The sequence below is a fragment of the Ornithodoros turicata genome, chromosome 6 (genome assembly GCF_037126465.1).
Source record: "Ornithodoros turicata isolate Travis chromosome 6, ASM3712646v1, whole genome shotgun sequence".
Classification (NCBI taxonomy): domain Eukaryota; kingdom Metazoa; phylum Arthropoda; class Arachnida; order Ixodida; family Argasidae; genus Ornithodoros; species Ornithodoros turicata.
The window spans coordinates 34,088,367-34,114,481 of NC_088206.1; the positions used below are offsets into that span (position 1 = coordinate 34,088,367).

The following is a 26,115-nucleotide window of genomic DNA, read 5'->3' on the forward strand; positions in this document are numbered from 1 at the left end:
CAGCCCTCTTCCACCGTGTCCTTTGCCCCCCCCCCTTTGTGGGCCCTCGACCGGCCCTTCGTGTGCTCCACTATCCCCGGCCTTGAGCGAAAGAATGACACTCCTTCCGATGTCGCACGTCGGCTTGCCCTGGAGCACCTCTCCACGCTACATGACCAGCGGCTAGCAGTTTACACCGACGGGTCGGTCGTACCTGACAGAGCGAGCGCAGCATTTTATGTGCCCCGCGGGGCCATCGAGCGCTCCTTGCAAACGAGACGTCATCCACGGAGGCTGAACTCTTTGCTGTTTACGCGGCGCTTGAGCACATTTCCATCTCGACACAGGGAAACTGGTCCATCTTTACAGATAGTAAGGCAGTGTTGGAGGTCATCAGCTCACACGGATCCCAGACGATCAACGATCTCCACGCAATGACTATCTCGTCATACAACTGTTCTCGCCTCCCGTCATACCGTCTGGCTCCAGTGGGTTACCAGCCACATAGGCCTCCCTGGGAATATCCGTGCCGACGCTGCTGCAAGGCGCGCACATAGCTGTGACAGCCCCATCGCAAACCTACCGCTCACGGCATCAGCTTGCCACCTTAAAGTTCATCGATGGTCTGCCCCTGAAACCCGCCACTTCATTGCAGACGCTATTCGATGCAACACATTTCTGCGAGCCATCTACCCCAACTTTACCCATCCCAACACCTTACCAGGGCCGAGGAAACCCTGCTTCATCGCCTCGGCCTTAACGTCGCCTACAGTCCGTCACTCCTGCACAAGACGGGCATACGCGGCAACGCAAACTGCAATGCCTGCGGCGCCATCGCTGAAGTAGCCCACCTCCTGCTAACGTGCCCGACGTTCTCGGCGCCCCGTGCCGCCCTCGCCCGACGCCTCCAAGCCTTGGGCCACCACCCCCTCTCGCTCGCTACACTCCTCGGGCCTGTCCCCCGCCCTGGGCAACGGGTTGTTACCAAGGCACTCTTCGAGTACCTCACGGCCACAGAAATGATGACCGCCCTCTGGAGCACAGGCGGCGATCCTCAACGCCCGCAGCACATGGTTCCCATCGCGGCTTCTCCCGCACCTGTTTTGTCCTCTTTTGTCTCTTTCTTTTTTTTTTAAGGAGTAGCAAGCCGGCACTTGCCTGGCTGACATCTCCATCGTGTGAATAAACATATACCCCCCCCCAAATCAACCAAATGCTCTTTTCATCGGAGCACCCAGAACCACCGAAAGCGATACTTGAAAGGACACGCTTCCCCTGTTTAACAGGGAAAAGAAGAAGGGTGAGCGGATCCTAAGTGTGCGGGAATCCACTGTACAGCTCGAAGCAGAGTTAACGGGAACGCCAGTTCGACTGGCGGAGCTAAAGTCGGGGAGATAGCAACCCTAGCTGCTCTCTCAAGAAAAAAAGGGAAATTGTGTTTCGACAATCCCACTGTTGCTGCGGGAGTGTCCGCCTTGCCATGAGCTGTTGACTCGGCATTATCCTCAGTTATGGTTGTCATCGCGATGTTTGTTTGTGTTTGCGGGGATTGTGTGAAGGTGTATGCCGGCTGATATCGCACGGATGCGCTGACTTTATCTCATTGATACACGCGAAGGTGGTCGCGTTCGCTCAGTGGGGCATTTTCAGATTTGTGATGAAACATATGAGCATGCACGGAGTCTAGTGGCAAATTTATTGGATATGGTGTCCGCCTTTGTGTGTTAAAGAAATAACAGCATCGCATCGACGTGATACCGGCCAGCATACACCTTTACATAGTCGCCTCAAACCCAAACAAGTGTCGCCATGATAGCCACAGTTGACGGTAATGCCGAGTCCACAACGCATGCCAAGGCGGACACCATCGCAGCATAATGGCGAATTCGGGTGGTCATTTCGTGTCAGCTTTTTCTTTTCTTTTTTTTTTTTGTCAGATCCCGAGCAGTCATGTTCGCTTGGTCGAAACAAAGCAATCTCGCGTGGCGCTTTCCGAGCGCACGGAATTTGCCAGCTAGCACTTTTTTCGCGCGTTCGCGTAACGATAGAGCAGCAGGTTGCCCAACTACATCCGGTGTTGTCAAATCCGCAATGGAGCGGTTACGAGTGCCCCAGTTAGCCCGCACGTCGAAGTTCACGTAATTTAGCAGACGACGAAACCCGAAGACGGGCGACCGCGATGCCCCTAGCTTGATCCAAGTGTGTCAACTCTGCCCTGATTCAAAAGGAATCAGGCGAGCCTGATTCTGATCCTAAAACTGCTATATCCCTGGCACTCACGTTCGGGTGGCAAGTGTCAAGTGATCCAGCTCGGGAGCCGACCTAGCAATTTGGCGCTAGGCCGTGACGCCATGAAATGACCACCCGAATTCGCCGTAAGTAGGACAGTCGAAACATTATTTCCCTGTATTTCTTCTAAGCGCCCCTAGGGTGGCTCTCTTCCCGATTCGGCGGCCGAAATCGCGTTCCAGTTAACTCTGACTCGAACTGTACTTCCTGCAACTCACCAGAGAGGGTCACGTGACCCTAGCCATCACGTGGGTCCCTGGGTGCTGCTCATGCGGTGCTCGAAATGGTCTGTAACGTGATGTATGCGGTCCGCTGACTTCTACAGCTTATTTTGTTCCCGTGCTTAATAATTCTCCTTAGATATCTAGCATCGGGATCTCCGCGAGATGCGACTGATAATGATGAGAGCTGATGCACGGAATGTATATTAAAGAAACCTGAGCTTGGGTGGGTAGAAATGACACGAATCTCGGTGTGTGCAAATGAGCTCGCGTTCAAGAAATGATATGAACAGAGATATATTTCAAAAATGAATTTTATTCGTATGCATGTTGCTGAAGGGAGGAGCACTATGTTCAGCAGCTCATGGAGGTCTGCGTCATGAGGCACCGAAAAAGAACATGGTGGGAGTGGTATACGCTGTGGCTGGAAAATATAGCGGGACGGCGGAAAACACACAAACCTCAAGTGCCTTCTGAAAAGATTTACAGTTCAGAAGTTATGCTGGTTTCAGGCATTCATATGCTTGCAAGCTTTTTTTAGGGGCTGTTTCAGCTGTTTCAGCTGAACGTCTGAACTGTAGAAGGACGTCATTTTTGTAATTTTTTTCGGGACCTGTGCCGTGGGCGTTTTGTTACTGTTCGTTTCCCACTATGATGACCTACACAGTGCCTGGACTCCAGTCGCTCACATGGAAAATATCTCTCTATTCGGATCGGATCCCTTCTTGAACGCGATAGACATCAATAATAGCTTTCCTTGGCAAACTTCACTTCTGAGTCAGTTGCAGGAAGTACATTGGATTCTCGCACACCCAGGAACCGCTCACCTCCTCCTGTCCTTGACAAACGGGGGGAAGCATGTCCTTTCAAGTATTCCGCTTTTGGTGGTATTGGGCGCTCGGGTGAAAAGAGCATTTGGGGGCATGGATCACTGCTACGCTAGTACGTAGATCAACCGAAAGCCCAGAACCTCCGAACTTTTTTTCGGATAATATGAGCGTTTGTTTGATTTGGGAAGTCGGTGGAAATGGGCATTTGGATGATATGAGGCCTAACCGAAAACCCTTTGTCCTTAAACTCTTTCAGCTTGGCAATAAAACCTCCCTTATCACAGGCGGCTGTGGGTCAGAAACCGGTTATTCCTGTAGACTGCATTCAGTGCGACAACCAAGCTGTCGACCATCTCCTGGCGAACAGCTTGTGGGATCAATGCTCGCCATCCCATCACTCGGGGTCGTAGTCTCTCTGTCCAGTGTACGAGGGAGACACTCAACAAAGCCCAGCTTACCAGAAGACAGCAAGGTTTATTACATCTTACCGACTGCCAGACCAACCGCTCAGCCTGAGGCCCCACGGCAAAACAGCCCCGGCAAAATGGATCCCTCCGCTTTTATTAAGTTCACCGGAGGCCCCACCTCCAATAGGAACCGGTGGCGCACCTTGCCACCACAGGTAAACAAGGTAAGCGAGATAAGTCCCACAGCGGGTGTCACATCCACGTGCCGGCGATAACGTCCCCCACACTCCCCCCTCCTCAATCTCACAGGAGGAGATCATCTGCGTCCAGCATGATATCTTCCAGGTCTTCGGGAACCGGAGCTGGGGCTGCACCAGGTCGGTCGAGTGTAAGTGGGACAGTTGCTCTCAGGAGGTCGGGGCAATGACGTCGGAGCAGATCCAAGGCAGCAGCAGCGTTTGACTCCACTGAACTCGAAGCGGACCTCTGGGCCTCCGTGCGAGCATGGTGAAGATTTCCCCAACGGTGGGCGGTACGGTGAAGCTCAGGGACGCCACACAAAGGGCATAGGATACGTCTTTCCTCGTCCGTCATGGGCAGAAGAGGGTCAGCGGAGTGACGAATCTCCTGGGTCAGGCCTCGGAAGGGATGCGGGATCTGGTTCGGGTCCATTCCCCTCAAAGGTCTAGGTTGGGAACTCCAACGGGATCTCGACGCCCACGACACAGGGCGGCCGCTTTCGACGACAGTCCACGTGGCTACGGAATGCGATGCTCGTCGGGCAGCCGTGTTGACATCAGGAGCAGAAAACTGAATGCGCCTTCCACGAAGTTGACGGTGGGAGGAGCTGCGCTTCACTGCTTGGTGCCTCGGTGTCATTCCTTTTAAAAACAATAAAACAGTGAAACAGTACAAATGGTCAGAAGGAATCTCCTGGCGGCTAGGGTCTGACTAAACCCCGAATGCATCGTGAGTAACCGTGAAGACGGGAAACGCACGGAAAAGACTAAGTCGGATGCGGTATGCACTAAAGACCGAGATAGTCAATGCCACTGAGCTACGTCTGCAAGGGCGTGAGCTACAGCGTATGCAACCTGGTTCGAAATTGGAACTGGTGCAAATCTGCATGTTATAGCGGAAGCACGCAACTTGCGAAATCAAACGAAGGCACCGGCACGGCGCACCTGATTTCAATCTCGTCTGATATTTCCGAAGTCGCCTGATAAGGCAGGCTGCTGATCATGCAAGGCTGCGATCCATTCGTACAAAGTGCTTGCAAAGGCACATGCACGTAATGTCGCAGCAGCGCCTGCGTTTGCGCTGGCGATGCCAAACCTACGTCAAGGCACTTTCCCCCCGACGACGCCACACTTGACAAGCGCTCTGTCGCACGGTGGTAGCAGATCGGGGCACTGCAAGTGCGCAGTCAGCTCTACTTTTCACGGGTCTGAACCGTACACCTGCTGGGCGTCAACGGCGCTGCACCACGTGAAGTACACGCTAAGCTGTGTATCTCCCCTGCCCTGGGGGGCGGAGATTGGGGGCTGAAGCGGGTGATTAGGTCCGTGGCGGGAACTAGAAAACAAAAAGGACCGCAACCGAATTTAGCAGAAAATGAAAGCGTAAAAAAACCTACCCACGGCCACGCTCTCAAGGCAGGCTATTTGACGTAAAACACGCAAGGACAGAACGGATGAGGGCAAAAAGGGAGCACACCGGAAACCCGCGGTATAACTGCTACCCAACACCAACCCTCCGCGCCCATCCAATCAGCGTAAATAACATTCAAAATAAGAACAGGCCGAAGGTATGACCCGTTATTAACACGCAGCAATTAGCGAAACGGGGAAAGGAAGCGCGCCGGAATTCCGAAGCGCTGCCGCTATCCAACCACCCCGTCATGCCAATCCAAACATCAAATGAGACCACCAGAAATACCCTTTAAACTTTTTGGAAACCTATTGGGTCTTCCTCGAAACCAGACAGACGAGCCGGTTGGGCGCCACTTGTGGGAATAACGTCAGCGCGATCAATGCTCGCCATCCCGTCACTCGGGGTCGTAGTCCCTCTGTCCAGTGTACGAGGGAGACACTCAACAAAGCCCAGCTTACCAGAAGACAGCAAGGTTTATTACATCTTATCGATTGCCAGACCAACCGCTCAGCCTGAGCCCCCACGGCAAAACAGCCCCGGCAAAATGGATCCCTCCGCTTTTATTAAGTTCACCGGAGGCCCCACCTCCAATAGGAACCGGTGGCGCACCTTGCCACCACAGGTAAACAAGGTAAGCGAGATAAGTCCCACAGCGGGTGTCACATCCACGTGCCGGCGATAACGTCCCCCACAAGCTTCAAAATGGCGCGCACCAGATAGCTGATAAGCGGGTTCTGCATGGATTCACGCTTTGTGGGGGGTGGAACGAGGACTATGACTTTAAAGTAGGCTCCACCCATGAGACGGCGAAAGATCAGAGAATGTCCAAACAGTCCCAATAAATGGCCTTGGAGCACAGACATGCCCTAGAACACGACAGTCAATCAGAACAGAAGAGTCCAGTGGATAACTGCAAAGTGCCTCAGGATGGGTTTCAAATAGTACGGTATAAGAAGAACCGTGCCGACGGCATCCCGGTCGTTTTTCGCTGTGAGAACCCTCTGGCCTCTTTCTGGGATGTGGACCCCAACCCCGTCGCGCGCGACATCCTGTCGGCAACACAAGAGACGGTGCTCCGTCACCGCATCAATAAACAGGGTACCCTCATTGTGCATGTGTCATCTGAAGAATCTGCGCGCCGTCTCGTGGCCCTCCGGTCACTTGCTGGAGTCGATGTTCTCCCATACATTCCTCAATCATACCTTCGCACCACGGGTTTGGCGTAAGTAGCCCTTGCGCCAGAAAACCTCTAACTACACACACACACACGCACCACGGGTAGAATAGTTGGTGTTCCATGCCAGTACTGCGATGCACAGCTCCTCGGTTTCTTCCGCGCCAGTGGCGTTATTGTGGTGAAGAGAGAAGTGGCCTATTCCCGGGAGAGCGACGGCTCGGCCAACGTTATCGTTAAGTCAAGTGTTCTTCTCACTTTTGAGCCTGGCCGCGTTCTCCCTGCCAAGCTACAACTTGGCTCCGCTTACTATCCAGTCTCGGAGTATATTGACCCCCCGGTTCAGTGCTTTAACTGCCAGAAATACGGTCATTATGCCAGGAATTGCCGAGGCTCCCAGCGATGTAAAGTGTGTTCGGGACCGCATGATTTCAAACAATGTCTGGTCCGACGAGAGCCGAAGTGCGCCAACTGTGGTGGACATTATACCGCGACTTACCGTGCTTGTAGAGTTGCCAAGGCCGAGGTCGCTGCGAACCAACGACGTGTCCTGAGTGCAGCAACCTTACCTTCGCGGCGTCCTCCCCCTGGAGAAGCCCACTTCCCACAGCTTCCGTGTAGCGCCGAGCAGCCGACGCACCGTCCCCCGAGACCGTTAAAGACCTTTGCATCTGCTGTCAAGACTCAAGAGCCAGCTGGAAAACCGGCGCCTCAAGACAGCCTCCCGCGATCACCTCAGGCGTCCCAAGCTCGACCGGAGAAAGAGGATCACTTCTTTGGCGCAATAATCGCTATGATGTTCACTGCACTGTGCGCCGTTGTCCAACAAATACCTGCTTCGGGACATCTACCGGCTGTTCAAGCAGTACTAGCACTTGAGCCTCTTCTGCGTCAGCGTCATCTTCCCTCTCCACCTGTGAATGGCTAATCACCCGCCACTTCCTCCAACAGCCCCTTATCGCCACACAACTATTTTTCAATGGAATGCTCGAAGTCTCCAGTCGAAGACGCCTGATTTTCGCCAGTTCACATGACCGGCACAAATTCCTCTTGCTCTGTGTCTCCGAATGCGGTATCACAGAAGATTTTCGGCTCTCGAATTACTTTACCTTCCTCTCTGAACCCCGAGGACGGACAAGTCGTGTCGCGCTGTTCGTCCGGTCTGACATTCCCGTAGTCCGCCGGACAGTGCGCACACAGGGTACTGGTGACTACGTGGCCTGCTCCGTTCATCTAGGCTCCCTTGACCTTGGTTGTCTCCCTTTACTTGCCCCCTGGTGTTCCCTACGACATTGCTGAATTGGACACACTTATTGCCAGCCTCCCGTCGCCGCTTGTGCCTTGTGGCGATTTCAACGCGCATAATGCCGTCTGGGGTAGCACACGCACCGACGCAAGAGGACAGCGCCTTGCGGACCTCTTCGCCGACAGAACTCTAAGTATATTAAACTACGGTTCCCCAACATTTCTTCAAGCCACATACCTCTCCTCATGTCTTGATCTTACCGCTGTGTCAGCATCAGTGGCTCATCTTTTCACATGGGGAGTAGATGCCGACACCCTTGGAAGTGATCATTTGCCCGTTCTTATCGGCATCCGACGATCGCGTCAGCCGGCTACATCACGTTCCGTCAAGCGAACCAACTGGCAGCTCTATCAGGCCACGCTGGAGTCAGCTTCCTCAAACGATGCACTGGGAAACCAGCAGGATTATTCTCGTACTGTAGCAGGTGCTTCGCAGGCTGCTACTAACTTCTCCCGTGTCCCGGTGTGCTCCTCTCCCGACGATGCTAAGTACGAGCGGCTTCGTGCTCTTCGTCGTCGCGCGGAACGCCGTGCCCGACGCACTGGTCACGCTCCTGACCGCCTCGAAGCCCAGCGGGTTCAGAAAGCAATTGTATCTCAGCGGAATCCGTTCCGCTCCCTGTTTCTTTGTACATCACAGCCTGAACTACAAATTGCCGAAGATTTTTGCGTAAGACTTACCACCAGCACCCTCAGCTCAGTAACGCCTGCAGTCCCAGTCCATGCGCCAAGTCATCCTGTCCTGGACACGCTCTTCTCCCTCTCTGAACTCGAAACAGCACTTGCAGCCGCTCCCCTGCACACCTCACCTGGGGCAGATCAGGTTACCTATGAGGCCCTTTGGCACCTTCCCCTATCGGGCCGCTTGCATCTCCTACGGCTTCTCAATGAGAGTTGGTGTACCGGACAAGTTCCAGAAAATTCGAAGACGGCCATGGTGGTTCCTATACCCAAACCGGGCCAATCGCCGCATCACATTGACTGTTTTCGTCCCATTGCCCTCACCAGCTGTATAGGGAAGACACTTGAACGCATGATTTTCACGCGTCTCAGCTGGTTCCTTGAGACTGCTGAGTATGTCCCTGAAGTGATGGCGGGATTCCGCCCGGCCCGATCAGCGCTGGACTGTGTCATCAACCTAGTCAGTCAGGTCCAACAAGCCAAAGCAGAGGGATTATTGACTGCCGCTGTGTTCCTCGACGTAAAGAAAGCCTACGACAGTGTTTACCATGCTGCCATCCTTAATGCTCTTACTGCGGCTCAAGTTGGCGGCTGCCCCCTGCGATGGATACCGCTTGATCGATTTTTCTTATTGGTTCACGTGGAGCGTTCATGAAAAAATAAAAATAAGAAAGAGAAAAGTAAAAATAAATCGATCAATAAAAGAAAGAAAGAGAAACAACAAATAAAGCTGCAGTTCTAAGTGCCGTTATCCCAAGAAACATTTATCTGTGTGCAATACTTCTTATCAGGCCGCTATCTCTTCGTGTGCACCGCTCGTGGTGACACCACCAAGCACCACGTGACCCGTGGGGTCCCGCAGGGCAGTGTCCTTAGCACCCTCTTCTTTAATACTATCATGGCTTCCTTTACCCAGTTGATCCCTGCTCATACATCTATCACAATATACGCCGACGACATCTGCATCTGGACTTCTGCAATCCGTCGAGATACGATCCAGCGCCGACTGCAAAGCTCTCTACATGGGATTATCACCTATCTTGCCTCCCGTGACCTAACAGTGTCGCCGGCGAAGCCTGTTGCGATGGCGTTCTCGCGCAAGTGCTTCCGTAGGTATCTGCCCTACCTTGACGGCTCCTTTCTGGCTACTTCAGGCCGATACCTAGGTGTTATACTTGATCGCGGCCTAACTTGGTCCCGCCATGTGAAGATGATTACCACAAAAGCGGCTGCCTCAGTTCACGTCCTCAGACGGATCGCTGGTGCGTCCTTGGGCACGTCCTGCACTGATCTTCATCGCGTCCATCAGGCCCTCGTGTTGGGGACACTACGCTACAGCCTCCCTATCATGCATGCCCTCAGCCAAACACAGGAGCGCGAGCTCCTTAACATTCCAAGCCCGCGGCCTTCGCATTTGTCTGGGAGTACCACGAACATCAGAGACTTACGGCACTCTTGCTGAAGCAATGAAGACTCCTGTCCCTCTTCTGCGGGATGCTAATACACTTCGAGTATATTCTCGCTATCTCACCAGTTACCCTCACCACTATCTTTGCCATATTGACGACGAATGCCCTGACTCAGCTTTCGGCAAGACCATCGACCGCCTGAAGGATCATCTTCCTCCCTCCCCAAATACTCCCACATAAGCGCCAGCAATGTGGACCATTGCGCGTCCTGATATCTGCTCCACCATCCCTGGTCTTCAGCGCAAGCGTGACACTCCCGCACCGGTACCCCTCCAACTCGCCCTCCATTGTTTGCACTCCACGTATCAGAATCATCGCCAGGTATACACGGACGGCTCAGTCACGGCAGACAGCTAGAGTGCTGCATTTTTTATCCCTGATAGTGACTTTCAGCAAGCCGTTGTCCTCCCATACCCAATGTCTTCTATGGAAGTGGAACTCCTCGGCATCCTCTCTGCTCTACAGCACCTGCTCGGTGTGCCGACTGCACAGTGGGTTGTTCTGACTGACAGCAAGGCTTCACTGGACTTGCTGCTCTCGTTTCGCCCCAGCACCAGATGCCCTCTCCACACGCTCATACTACAAGCTCTGACACAACTTTCGGCAACTGGCCATTCTGTTGAGAGAGGCGGTACCCGAGACGGGGAGGGAGAGAGACGACACAACAAGAATTCGGGTACCGCCTCTCTCATCATGCACCAGCTTGTCAGCGCCGTGTCACTTCTTTTGGCCATTCTGTGACGCTTCAATGGAATACGGGACACGTAGGCCTTCTGAGTAACACCCGCACTGACACAATAGCAAGAGACGCAACATCTAACAGAGCTCTTCCTGCCACGCCTCTGCCCCTAGCGATCTCTGTCTGCCCCCTGCACATTCGTCGTCGGCGTTGTGTCCGTACCCAGCAGTTCCAACCGGACTCTACCTCATATCATCATTTCGTACGCCTGATTGACCCCATGCAGGACTTCACTATTGCCTACCGCTGCAATAGAGCTGAGGAATCACTCCTCCACCGCCTTCGAATGAATGTTGCACGGACACCCTTACTCCTGCATAAAATGCGCCAGACGAACTCCCCCGTTTGCACAACTTGTTGTTTCTTTTTTTTTTCGTTTCTTTCTTTTTGTTTCTTTCTTTTCTGTTTCTTTTTTCGTTTTATTTCCTTTTTCCCTTTCTTTCTTTGGCTTTTTTTTTTCGTTTTCTTTCTTGCCGCCTTCTTTCCTTTTTTCGTTTTCTTCCTATATTTTCGTCCTCTTTCCTTTTCCGTTCCTCGGTACGAAAGGAATAGCAAGTCGGCCTTTGCCTGACTAACCTTTCCTTGATTTTTTTTCTCAATAAAGATATTCATCCCCTCCCCCTAGAACAATGGCTCACGTGCAGTCACAATTACAACGTGGGCGTAGATCGCGTCGGCGTCGTCCACATTAGCTTGTCCGCGCAAAACTTTCTCATCCGTAGCATTGAGGAGGATCATCCCGCCAGTTTACAACCGCTATCGATGGAAAGTGAGATAACTGACGGAGCTGGCAATCACTTCAACTTCTATCATGGAAAGGCGAATATCGACAGAACTTTGGTGGACGAATTTCATCGACTGCGAAAGCACCGCACAATCACTATGCGGTCCGTGGAACAACCAGACAAACCCCACTCGTTGTCGATGCGTTGTGGTCGCGTAACCGTGCTTGCGAATTTTTAGTTTTGGTTTTGTGTTCTTCCTTTTCTTTTCTTCTCTTCCTTTCCTTTTCTTCCCCGTTTCTCTTTTTTCTCCTCCTTTCATTTCTTTCCTTTTCTTCCCACTCGTTGACACACGTAGCTCCGAATGGACGCTCCGTACGGCTCCACGCACAAGAAATTACACACGACGAGGTGTCCTCTCCAAGACATCACTCCTATGTCTCTCCAGGACGTCCATCAAGAGGGAGAGACCGATACAAGTCTTCGGCTTCAGGTGCCGCTGTGGGGCGCGTTGCATTGGCAAGGGCAACCGACCGGCCGGAACTGCCATTTACCTACGTGCCTGAGTATCCCTTGTGACGTCCTTGGAGAAATTTGTGCCATGCATCTTCCCACAACGCTTGTGGTGGCAGTGTGCTAACTCCTCGCCTCGCGCGGAGCAGGAACGCGTCCGCCACTTTATCGTGTGCGTACTCGCAGCTTACCGCAGGCACCAGCTTCTTGTATTCGGATACTTCAACGTGCACGTTTCAATGGCCAAGACACCACCTTCCCAAGTTCGTATGTCCAAACACCTGGACCTTCCGTTGTGCACCGACACTAGACGTGGCTGATAGATAGACTTGGTGTTCCAGAACGGCCCCCTCATTCAGGACGCCATTCACCTTCACCCACGCCATTCACGCCATTCACGCCATTGACCCCACAAATCAATATTGTCTTCAAGCTTTCATCCGGCCTCATTTCACAACACGTGCAGCTGAAGCTTGAATTTCGCGCTACGCGAGCCATACCTGTCCTGTCATTTTATTTTATTTCATTTTATTATTTTGTGAATGAATGACGCTACGGATATTCGTGATACAGGTGTTAGAATTGTGGCGGCCACCTACCGTAAAAGAAGACGGACAGCATGCCCTTTTCACGCACACGATCTCGATCATCATTCTCGCTCGCTCATTCCAGGAATAAACTGTCGCCCCATCGGACCTCTGTCCCAGTGTGGTTGCTCCTTACTAGCTCCCACATATTTGGTGACCCGGACGTTTCGCTCCTTCCTGCAACCAAGATTAAGCCATGGACCAACACCAAGGCGATCACAATCCGCCCACTGGTTCTGCCCAGGTCAACTTTATCGACATCAAACTGCCAAGCTTTTGGCACAACGACCCAGCCCTCTGGTTTGTCCTGGCCGAGGCCGAATTCACCAAGCGACACATCACCAGCCAGCACACGAAGTACTACGCCGCCCTTACTGCTTTGTCTGCCTCAGTCATGGCGGAGGTCCGGGACATCGTGACGAACCCTCCTTCCGACAACCCTTATGATACTCTGAAGCAGCAAATTATCAAACACTTGTCCGAGTCCCAGCAACAACGTCTGCGGCAACTGCTCACTACCTCACTGCTCATTAGGTGATCGTAAGCCGACCCAATTTCTGAGGCGGATGTATCAGCTACTCGGAGACGAGTCCTCAGCGCTAGACGAGTCGATTTTGCGAGAACTGTTTCTCCAGCGACTTCCTCACACCGTCCAGATGATTCTCTCAGCCTCTCCCACTGTTCCCCTTCGCGAGTTGTCAGAGCTCGCGGACCGGATTATGGAAGCGACACCGCCTTTCGGAGCCTCCCACACAATTGCTGCTTTGCAGCCTTCCGCACGAGCGCCCTGCACAGCAGGACCTGTGCAACCTGCTGCAACTACTGCAACCTGCTGTAATTGCGACTCGCTCCGCGAAGAGGTTCGCCAGCTCTCCTCCGCGCTGTCCCGCTTATCTATACCCAGCTCCGCCCCAGATTCAGCCCCTTCCCATCGGCTAGAAGACGAAATCGCAGTACTCAAGACGCAGTTAGCGGCAATCTCCGCTCGCCCCAGGTCTCCAAGTCCTCGACGTTCATTCCGTCCGCGTTCCCGTTTCTCACCCAGCCGTCGTTTCTCGCCCAGGCGCACGCCACATTTCCAGCTCTGCTGGTATCATGAGCGTTTCGGCAAAGCAGCGACTAAGTGCCTGGAACCCTGCATCTTCCAGGAAAACACCAGCCCTGGCAACTAGGCGCGACCGCTGTTGCCGGTCCTCACCACGGTCGCCTCTTCTTTATCACCGATCATCCCTCGAAAATTCGATTTCCGCGCTCAGTGTCATCCCCGCCTCATCCATTGACCGCCGCCGCATTTACACCGGTCCTTCTCTACAAGCCGCCAACAAGAGCCCCATCAAGACGTACGGACAACGTTCGCTCACTCTCGACTTTGGCTTGCGGAGAACGTTCCGCTGGATTTTCTTCGTGGCCGACGTCGCGCATCCCATTTTAGGCGCCGATTTCCTCTCCCATTTCCATCTTGTAGTCAACATGCGTCATCGCTCTCTTACTGATGCAAACACCAAGCTCTGCGTGTCTGGTATGGCAACCCGCATCCCACCATCTTCTTTGCACCTGCTGCGCGCATCTTCTGTGTCCCCTTACGCCGCGATACTCGAAGACTTTCCCGACTTGACTTCACCATCTAACTATTTGCGGCCGGTCAAGCATAGCATCACTCATCATATCGAATCAACTGGCCCGCCCGTCTTCGAGCGCCCTCGCCGCCTTGCGCCAGAAAAACTCGAGATTGCACGAAATTAATTTCAACACATGCTTGAGCTCGGCATCGTGCGACCCTCGTCAAGCAGTTGGGCATCTGCCCTACACATGGTGCCCAAGCGTACCGGGGACTGGCGCCCTTGCGGCGACTAGCGCGCGCTGAATCGGGTCACAATCCCCGATCGCTATCCTATACCGCACATACATGACTTTGCTGTTTCCCTCCATGGCTCTACAACATTCTCGAAAATTGACTTGGTGAAAGCATATCATCAAATCCCCATGCATCCCGACAGCATTGCAAAGACGGCAATAGCAACCCCTTTCGGGCTCTTTGAATATCTAAGAATGCCGTTCGGCCTCCGCAACGCAGCACAGTCGTTCCAGCGTTTCGTCGATGAGGTTCTGCGTGGTCTCCCGTACTGCTTTGCCTACATCGACGATATTCTTGTCGCTAGCCCATCGCCTGAACCTCACCGCGACCATCTCCGCGAACTATTTTCCCGGCTCCAGGAATACGGCCTCATTATTAATCCATCAAAGTGCCTTTTTGGCGTCAAGGAGCTGGAGTTTCTCGGCCACCTCGTCACTGAAGACTGCATCCGACCATTGCCCACTAAGGTCCAAGCCGTGCGTGATTTTCCGCTCCCTCCAACGATCAAGAAATTGCGGGAATTACTTGGAATGGTAAACTTTTACCGCCGCTTCATCCCGAACTGCGCCACTATCGTGCGACCCCTCAACGAGCTCCTTTCAGCCAAGACCCCACGAAATGCACACCTTTCTTGGTCTGGCGTCTCCCTGGCCGCATTCGAGCAACTGAAGGTTTCCCTCGCAGACACGGCCCTCCTTGCCCACCCACTCAAGGATGCCCCTACAAACCTTCTCGTTGACGCTTCTAACGTTGGCGTTGGAGCCGTTCTCCAACAGAAGATTGATGGCGTATGGACCCCGTTGGCCTTCTTCTCTAAACCTCTACGACCTGCAGTGCAGAAATACAGCACATTTGGCCGGGAGCTACTTGCGATCTACCTGGCCATTCGGCATTTCCGTTATTTCCTCGAAGGTCGACAATTTCACGTTCTCACGGACCATAAACCCCTTACCTACGCTATTCACGCCAAGCGATCCACTCTAACGCCTCGAGAGGTCCGGCACCTGGCTTTCGTGTCCGAGTTCACTACCGATCTTCGCCACATCAGCGGTTCCGACAACGCCGTCGCCGACGCTTTATCCCGCGCTCCTACCTGTTCGGCCGTCACACTCCCAGCGCCATGGCCTCTGCCCAAATTCGCGATCCTGAACTCGACCAGCTCCGTTTCTCGTCTGCGTCTTTGGAGTTCCAGGACGTGCACATCCCTAACGCAGATGTTACCTTAGCCTGCGATGTCTCAACGGGTTCTCCTCGTCCTTTCGTCCCAGAAGCTTTCCGACACCAAATTTTCAAAGCTCTTCATGCCACGTCGCACCCAGGAGTTCGAGCTACACAACGTCTCGTGTGCGAACGATACGTCTGGCCAAACATGCGCTCGGACGTTCGCCGTTGGACGCGTTCGTGCCTCGACTGCCAGCGCTCCAAGATCAGCCGTCACATCATTGCTCCAACTCGACCTTTTCCTCCTCCCGCGTCCCGTTTCGAGCACGTACACATGGACCTCGTCGGACCCCTGCCTCCATCTCGTGGGTTGCGCTTCCTGTTTACATGCGTCGACCGTTTTACTCGTTGGTCCGAAGCTCACCCTATACCTGACGCCACAGCCGAAACCATATCACGCGCATTCCTGTCTGTCTGGGTCTCACGTTTCGGAGTCCCAGCCTCCATCACGACAAACAGAGGCCGCCAATTTGAGTCGAAGCTGTTTGACGACCTCCTCAAACTTCTTGGCATCAAGCGACACCGAACTACGGCTTACCACCCCTCCAGCAATGGCTTAGTCGAGCGCCTGCACCGCCAGGTCAAGGTTTCCCTTCGTGCTCAATCCGACCCCGCTCTCTGGGCTGATCACATGCCCCTCGCGTTACTCGGGCTGCGTACTGCTCTCAAGACGGACCTTTATTGTTGCCCGGCTGAGCTTGTTTATGGCACAACCATCCGCGTGCCCGGAGAATTCTTCGCTGCATCACCACAACCTACTGCTACCGACTCGTACCTTGCCCAGCTCCGAACCACCTTCCAGAATCTCCGCTACACCCCTTCACGACTGTCTTCAGCCCACCCCCCGTTCATCCTCAAGGACATCTTCCTTACAACTCACGTCTTCATCCGCAATGACGCCGTACACTCCTCGCTCCTCCCACCCTACCTCGGCACGTACCAAGTACTCAGTCGTTCCGAGAAGTTTTTCACGCTGAACATCGCCGGACGAGAAGACGTAGTCTCCATCGACAGGCTTAAGCCTGCCTACATTGACCAGCATGACACCCTCATCCACCATCTCCCATGGCCTACAACACCCAACACCGCGCCGCCTCAACGGTCCCGCAAGGTCCACTGGGCTACCCCGCTCACTTCGTGACCGTTATTTCTCTGGGCGGGGGAGTACCTGTGGCGGCCACCTACCGTAAAAGAAGACGGACAGCATGCCCTTTTCACGCACACGATCTCGATCATCATTCTCGCTCGCTCATTCCAGGAATAAACTGTCGCCCCATCGGACCTCTGTCCCAGTGTGGTTGCTCCTTACTAGCTCCCACAGAATCTTCCACACAGATACTCTTTCCTGGGCTGCCTGTGAGCCAGGTTTCTTTTTCTTTTTTGTGTCTTTTTCATTTATTTATTTATTTCTCTTTTTGTTTTATTTCCTTTTTTATTTATTTATTTGTGTTTTACTTGTCTATCTTTATTTATCCTCAACGAAATGAGTAAGAGATGCACTAATTTTGGTAAATAGTATTTATTGATATTGTGCAAAATCTATGGAATCAGACCGCGGTCCCGTTGACATCGCTCCATTATATATTTCGAGAAAATTTTGACTTTATTTCTCTCAGAAAATATGTTGTGCCGAAACAGGTACGAAACCATCTTGAAGTGACGTGGTCGGTGTCCCGTAACTGCTCATCTACGAAGAACACTGCAGGCGTTTTGCAAGCTGCAAAATATGGACCAGTAGTGAATAGATTAACTCTACAGCCAGGAAATGACGTCATCAAGGACGTATGACGTCACTCCAGGCCGCAGCCGCTCCGCCCTCATATCAGTGAGGTCAGTGGATAAGATAGTTAATCAGTGACGTCACATAGTTAATCTTAGTGATATGATATCAATGATAAGATTAAGTAACAATAATGACGTCATGGTGAAACACACTAGGAATCGAACTTGGGTCCTTTAGGTTGTCAGACGAGCGTCTTAAGCCACTGGGCCACAGGCTCTACATGTTTACTTGCGTCGCTAATCAGGATAGAACTGTGTGGGGTGGAGAGGTTGTTTGATTTCTTTTACGCCAGGTGGCGTCATGGGGAGTTGAGTTCGTTCATCTAGAGATGGCAGCACTTCCAGCAAATTTACCGCCGTTCAACAGATGGCGCTACCTGCGCCCCCAAATTTTATCTGACATTTTAAACAGATGGCGAATTCACTTTTGCCTCAACAGATGAACCTATGACGAATTAAAAAAATTCCCGCCATTAGTTCATTAGACTCCTCACGATGATTTCGTTCAAAAAAAAAATTACGAAGCACTTCTACGTCAGTTTCCTGTCAAACGGCTCGAGTGATGTATTTCTTAGTAACACAAGGAGCAAGTTTAGAATGAAACTCGCTCACTCAGTGCAATTAGATCGAAAGTGGCAGGTTGCTCTGACTGAGATGAATATTCCATTTGCAATTAACAATAACACGAGGAGAGCCCCTCCTCGTTACTGTAAGCATGAGAGAGCAAGCAAAATGTGGGAGAAAACATTATTGTAAATTTTTCTCCATCCCTAACGAAACAGTAAAAAATAACGAGTATAAAAAAAGAACAAATTCATTCGCTTTTTCATGACTTATTTTTATTATAACAGTTAGATCACAGTTATCTTTCAAGTCTATAGTCATTTCAAAGAATGAGCAAAGCATAGTGCTACTCTAGTTTACAAAACAGTTGAGCTTCGTTGACATTTGGATTTTTATACTCTAATTCACTGTGTTATGCAAAGTAAGTAACGGACATATTGTAAGACAATTACACACATGTCTCGCTGTAGGGATAAATATTCCTTCTATTGACGTTACATGACACAGTCAACCTAACACAGCATCGAATCGACATTTAAATTAAGTCGATCCACATACCGTGTGAGGACGACGATGAGGCAATGTTGATTTTGTGTTGGTGATATCCAAAGCGAACAGAAAGTCCAACAGATCACTGGTCTCTTTGCGGAGATTTTCCGTCATCACACTCAAGTCATCACACTCAAGTCTTAACTGATGAAGTTGTAGGACAACTTTCCCGTTGCATGAGAGAGTCTTAGAAAGGCTGTCTCGCTCCGATGAGGAGCAAAGTCGCTCTACACATGATGCCGACGAGCCGCTGAAGTTTCTACAGTGAGCCAGACGGTATGGGGAAGTGACGGAGACAATCATGAACCGTTCGTACTGCATTTCCGTGAATGCTACAATGAACTCGCATACAGCAGCCTCAGATGATTACGCTCGAAGACGACAGAGTCCACTCGTATATCAACTGTCTGACCTGGCTTCTGTAGCATGGAGTTGAAGACTGCTGGATGCTATGAACATTGAGTAAAGCTCAGTCTCACCAGAGAGGGGCGCGCAGTGACGGCGAAAACATACGGATTTGACAGGCAGACCACATGACTGCCCCCCCTCTCTGGATTCGACGCTGTGCTAGGAGTTCTGTTGAATGTTTCAGCCATCTTTATGTCAAGGTTTTCTTTCCCATACTTTTATTGACAACTTCCACGTGACAACAGCGTGCCTTGTAGACGTCATAGACACTAATCACCTCTTTCCGCAAACTCATCGCTAGCCTAATCTCACTTCGTTCCGCTTGACAACTTTTGCGCATTCGACATCGTGTTACATCTTTTCCTTCCACGTGACCGCTTCATGCATATGGCTTCGTGTTACATCGTTGCAGTCAACATCCTCGTTATTCACGGTCCGCAAACTCTTCGTTAACCTTTTTTTTTCTTTTTTCCTTTGCAAAGTAGAGCGTGGGTAGCACTTTCGAAATCTGCTTTCGCAAAGGAAGAGGTCCACCGTCGTCTGCTTTTCATCACTTTTCCGAAGAGAGGCGAGCATGGAATGATAGCGACACATGTTAAGAACTGAAACAAAAAAACAAGTTGAAACGAAATAGTAATGTCTTCAAAGAGTGCTTGATTATTATGTACATATTTCTACTCACTTAAAAACAAAATAAAATAAACTAGTGATTCTCCGATTAAATCTTTTTATTGAGATACTTTAACAACAATATAACAGCCCTCTTCGACAGCGTAATTCCATATCCAGAATGATGTTGGCCATGTGTTCGACCGAGTGTGTATACATTTTGTGGGCAGCGGTGAACTTTTAGCTCCCGATCCTCACACAAACAACATACTTCTACACATTCCTGATCGTAAAAGCTATGACTAACATTCACCAATCTCAAGCACATCTGTAGCTGTTGTGTTTCATTGTGTGTGAGAGTAACTCCATAGCGTGTTGGAAGACCAGTCTTGTCCCAAAGTCGTAACGCCAGCAGTGAATGCATTAGGAGGACACGTATGGGCATAAACGTATTCTTCCAGCTCAACTTCTTTGCTACAGTTACCTTGTCGAAGTGAAGATGATGACTTCGTTAACTCAAAAGTTACTATGACGAGAAAGAATATGTGACACAGAAGACAAAATAGAAAACACACCCTATCCATTTCGCTCTTTTATGATGAAGTGAGAAAGTCTTAGTATTGAGGATGAATTTATTTCTTATTGACGATACATTTTTCTTATTCACAAACAAGTCGATTTTTCAAAAGGTCCAGAGTAAATAAAGTTATGTACTTGGCAGTTGAATGGAATCTATGCTTTATGGCATATAAATGGCATATGGTGTCGATAAAACACAGACTCTTTGTAGCAAGTTGCATGGCATCGAAACGAGTCGAATAGTCAAATAGCTCACTCATTTGCCGTGACCATTCGGTTAGTAAAACGAAGGATGAACTTGTTAAAAACGAATCGTCTGTATGAAGCATGGAATACATTTCCTTTGCAGTTTCCCAAATGACTTGATTTGGAGGATTATTCGGTAGAGCTCGAAACAGCACAATGTTCGTCACAATTTGAAAAGCTTCCGCTAATGGCGTCCTCTTGACCGTTGTTAACCCACAATTTGATAGCTGCTTCCAAGAGGTATGTTTCTCATGACATGGCAGATGGAGTTGAAATATGTGGGACCTCCTATTCCATTTACCGCATTCATCTTCTCCTTTTTCCGATTGCTCTGTTTCGTCGTCTGTGGACCATGAATCGCCAGGCTGGGTTTCAACGTCGGACCATGCTGTACTGGTCTTTTTTTTTTTCAATCGAGGTAATTTTCTGCTATCCACTTCTTGTCCGCAGTTCCACTGAATCTAACTAAATACTGGAGCTTTCCATTTCTAACTCGTCTTTTTGTAATCTTTTCTACTTTCGGTACTTCTCTCACTCTTACCATTTCACTCTCGTAGAAACTACCAATGATATCTTCATTGTTAAGGTCACGCAGTAGGTATGTATTAGGATAACCTATTTTGATTGCTCTCACCGAAAAAATCTCTTTCGTAAATGACTGTAAATATCTCTTTGTTAACTGGTGTCTATATTTGGCAATTCTAACGAGATTACCAAGATTGTAACGTGGCTTCTTTGGGGCTTCAGTTGGGGTGGGATAAAGTCTTTCTCGGAAAATGTGCTCGTTTTCTTTGGTTACATCCACAGGTCTCGCAGAGAGAGTCCTGTGCACTCGATTGTTGTACGCTTTGATTACTTGAGGTAGAATCTTCACATAACGTTTATGACCCTGATAGGTAAAGATACGGTAAAGTGTAGACACATTACTTCGCTGACATCTCTCAACGATCGCACATTTATAAATAGACATACAGTGATATAACGTTATGCCTTTTCTTTTCAAGAACTCTCGCACTACCTTGTTCGTAAACTCTGTTCCTCGATCACTATGTATCAGCCGTGGAGTACCGATCCTCTTAAATGCAACTTTAAATGCTCAAAGAATCTCAGGAGATTTTTTATTGCGTATGGGTACAACAGCGAGGAGCCGGGAAAAAGCATCTATACAGAAGAACAAATAGCGAAAACCATCATTTTGCCCTTTTAGAGACTGCATGTCCTTTAGGTCGATTTGGAACATTTCCTGCTTTCCGAGTGCAATTATTTTCCGAAAGGTCTTGGGTCGCTTGTACTCCTTATGTAAGCTGTAAACATCACTTGTCTCCAGATATTTAGCAACTCTGCCCTTCTTTTCACCGATGGCTTGAGCAAGTCTCTGCACTCCACCAAAACTGCCTGCATGTTCTGGGTCGTAATAGGCGGCCATTAGTGCTTTCTTCTGCTGCGAACTCGAAGAGCGTCAAGGGATAGATAGGCATTTATTGTAGCTGACACGTCTCCTCTCATCCAGGAAGGTTGTCTGTTGTGAAGTTCATACTTCAGCAATTCGACAATGGACGAGTGTGGCACTACCTTCCCGTGACATATAACTCTTCCGTACTCGTCGTAAGCTAGAACAGTTGTTATCAGTTTGAGTATTGCTAATACCTTTTTATGATGCCTTGGTAGGAAGTGCGACAATATGGTTTCATCTTGAAAATAGTCTTTCTGTTCCTCCTGCACAGGCTTCAATATGGGCTCCATGTTAGGTTTCGGCGGGCACGCTTTGCAGCACGTGTGATTGCTGGCGAGGCACCTTCAGGTGTGCTTGCTTCACTTGTAACAGGCGATGCTCGACTGCTCGATGCTCCCGTTACTCTGTGTTTTTTTAAACGATTTGGATGCACAATAAGTGTTGGTAGATTCAGTTTGACCAATAGCGGCAAGATGCGATCGAAGTAAGGAGGAGTTGGAACATTTCTCGCTCTTGAGACAAGATAATAAACGAGATCGATTATATTACTATTCTCCAACGTTTGACCGTCAACGATTACTTCGAAGGTTTGCGCATTCCAGGAGATTGTTGGTTGTAGAAGTTGCAGAAGTTGGTTTGCTCTGACCTTATAACCACTACTCATAAAACCAACAATTGTGTCACTTTTCTCCCCCTCCTCGGTCTGTGTTCCTTCTTCTCGCGATCCAGGAAGTGTTTCGCTTGTATGTTGTTTTGCAGCTCTACTTGAATGTAGAAAAGAGTGAAGATACTGAATTATCTCTTTTGCCTTGATGTCATCCGGTTCATCTTTCTTCAATATATTTGGGATGTGATCTTCTCATTTCTGCATCGATTATACTCCGATTGCTTTTGCAATCGCTCTTCCACCCAATGAGGAGATGAGACCCAACAAAGGTGGTAATAGAAACTGCAGAAAACCACCTGATTGTTGCAAGACCTTTTTAGCTTTCTTGACCCCCGTTGCGTCTCGTTTTGCCAAAATGCGAATTGATGCTGCGTAAGGTTTTAATTGCTTTCTTACTCTCGGAGTTACTGTGACGTTTCCTTCACAAAGGTTCATACAAATTTCTCTGACCGTATTCAACTGATCTTTTGTAGCATGCTCCAAAAGATAATAACGTTGCTCGGGTGACGTAGTTTCTGAGAGCAAGTGAAGAAAATGAATATTCTTCTTTACACGTTTCATGTTTTATATACTATTTGGCGATGATCGTCGGGAAATATGTTCGTCCACACTCGATAGTGGTCTGAACAATTTTGAGACAAGTCAATTGCGATGTATGAATACGGTTTCTTACAAGCATCCTTATATATGCTTGTCAATAAGTCGCTTTTGTTCCGTCCAAACAATTGTCGTGAAAGTATTTGTAATTGATCCACAGTTCGAGCAGAACGACATAGAATTAGAGCACTGCTATTGAAGTGAATACATCTATACAGAGGATCATTAACAAATAAATATTGAGTAATGAAGATTGCCGAACAGTTGAGATGGTGGCATCCAGCTACATAGAAGTTACAGATTTCTTTTAGCCTTTTCTTGTCAGCCAAGCAATTGTCAAATATGATTAAAGAATTTCTAACATCCTCCAGGTTAGTGGGAATATCTTGACTGAAAGTTACCTCGGGGAAATCGTCAAAAATAGGTTGCTTGTACAAGTATATGTATAGTATACGATCGAAAGGTTTATCGAAGACAGTGGCTCTATGCTTGATCAAACGTGTAACGAGTGTCGTCTTTCCACTTTGACTTTGTCCAGATATAGTCATTGAGACAGGAGTGATAAACCTATAAGGTCTAACCTCAGTCATCTCTTCCAAGTAAATGAAGACTGGTATAAATAGCACATTACATAAGACTTTTACTCTTTTTTTCTTCAAGCATGTGTGTTTTTTTATGAAAACGATAAATGGCAAACAACACTTAACCTTTATGCACTCCTTTAGTTTGTCAATGTTGGATATGGGAGCTGAGAAACTCATATCTGTATATCTTGTGCAGCAAGTCAGTGTAGAATTCTCAAGTTCTAGCACTTTCACTTTGTGCAAACATGCAATATGAGTCTGTGACTGTATCTTTTTTTCGGAACAAGTCTGTTCTAGACGGTTTTTTTTTCTTACTTTTTCCTGTTCAAACTTGTCTAGACATGTGATGAGCACGTGATTGGTTACGTCAGAGAAGGTAACCAACAAAGTCAAACATGTCTATGCATGCACTGTTCGCAAAGCGCTATATAAGACTGCCCTCCATGACGATTGTTCGCACAGATCCTCACTGGAGGAAGGGTACGTTACACTTTTTTCCTTTCGCTCCGATATGTGGGAAAGTGTGCTAATATTTATTCTTATTTTCAGCTTCACTCTGTGTGTAGAAAAGAATAAGTGAGCCAGAGTGAGAAGTCACCACAAGAGAAGGTATGACATCTATTTTGGATAAGCTCGATAAACTCAAGAAACCTGGAGATGGAGATATTCAGAAAATGAGTACCCTACCGAAGAATGAAAAGCTGGAGGTCTTGGATTTGCGAAAGATTGACACGGTGTACGGCGAAGCGGTCTATGTAGAAGTGTTGATGGAGAATGACAAACGTGTAAAGTTCTACCCTCCTAGTCGCTTTAAGCGTTTGACAGAGGATGATCTAGAGGAGATGAGACAACTGCCAAATCTTAAAATTGAGAAAAAGGAGAGATTCAAAGATGGCAAGAGAGTTGCTTCGCCCGACATTCTATTCACTCATGGGAAGAAAAAGTGATGATACATCGACATATCGGCAGCTCCCATCCTGAGACACTTCTCTCCACATCATGGTGACCTGTCACTTATGTCCTCAACACGAACGTCAGTACTATGCATCAATAGAGGGACTCCAAATTCATCTGGCAAACGTTCACGAACTCCAGACACCCTGCATACCATTTTGTGAGACTCTCTGCACACTACGGAACTACACGAAACGCTTCGAGTTGCATCTACATGACAGAGACGAGGCGGGGCATGAAGTGACAACGTTTTTTCATGAGTATGAACACTATCTTGCTAATGTATTGCGACACTTTGGATTCCCACTGCGCTACTTCACATTTCTTAAAGTAGAACTTGAGGAGTTACGACTTGAGATTCATTTTGTACCTTCTAAAGTGAGAACTGTTTGGTCAGAGGGAGATGTACTGCCTTCGATTGCACAGTCGAGTAGTGAGATAGCACAAACATTAGAAAACTTAGAAATTCAAGGCTCCGGTTTTTTTCTCTTTCACATTCTTGCTTGTATTCTAAACATTGGACGTTTGGCTCCTCAACTAATTGGATGTTCCCAATTTGAGTTACCGAGTGAATTGAAACGAAAGTATCGTTCCCTGTTGAATGTGGATTACGGACTACATGAAGATGAAGAGAACATGTGTTTTGTCTTCTCCGTGATTGCTGGACTACATCCTGCCTCGCATCACAGGCGCAGGGCATCTTCCTACAGACCATACATAACACAGTATGTATTTCCTGATACATTTCCCGTAGCTTTCCCAAAAGATGTAGAGATATTTGAGAAACGTAATGAAATTAGCATTAATGTGTACGCGTACGAAAAGGAAGAAAACTACATTTACCCCATCAAAGTTGTTGATGAGGAGCGTCAGAAACATGTGGACTTGTTACTAGTTGACTCTCATTTTGTGCTCATCGCAAATTTTAATGGATTGTTTGTTCCACGTGCACAATTTCATTGTAAAAGATGTACAATGGGCTTCTGCTCAGAGGGAAGTCTGAAGTGTCATTTAAGTATGTGTAAGCAACAGAAAGTAGCCAAGTTTTACTTTAAAAGCGATAAAACCCCCGTGCCGGGGAACAAGTCAACAGACGACACAACACACAGGCACAGGGGTTTTATCGCTTTTAAAGTATGCTGTACCGAACAGCCCAATTTTTAACCATTTTCGAAGTAGCCAAGACCATTTACCCAAAGAAGGGAGAGACATTAGCATTTGCAGGGGAACATCTCATGTCAGAAGTTCCCTTCTACTCTGTGTATGACTTTGAAAGTGTGCTGTCACCGTGTCTGGATTCAGGAAATGTGTATGAAGATCACATCCCCTCTTCATTTTGTCTGTTAGTGATACTCGCATCCGACTCATATGTCCTCCAAAAGCATCTGTATCGTGGACCTAATTGTGTCACTGTCTTTATGGAGCTACTGCACAGACTCCATGACGACATTTTGGAATGGATACGTACAATTGCCCCT

At 49.2% G+C, this 26,115-nt stretch overlaps 1 protein-coding gene across 1 annotated transcript; it reads left to right on the forward strand.

The window, feature by feature from the left end:
- The first annotated feature begins 13,135 nt into the window (after positions 1 to 13,135).
- Positions 13,136 to 13,741, forward strand: LOC135398475 (uncharacterized). The gene has a single exon (XM_064629875.1). It carries the CDS (start codon positions 13,136 to 13,138, stop codon positions 13,739 to 13,741), a length of 606 nt encoding a protein of 201 aa, XP_064485945.1.
- Positions 13,742 to 26,115: the final 12,374 nt, after the last annotated feature.

Excerpts from the sequence above, each read along its gene's own strand:
- LOC135398475 (XM_064629875.1), top strand. The coding sequence starts at position 13,136 with ATGTATCAGCTACTCGGAGACGAGTCCTCAGCGCTAGACGAGTCGATT.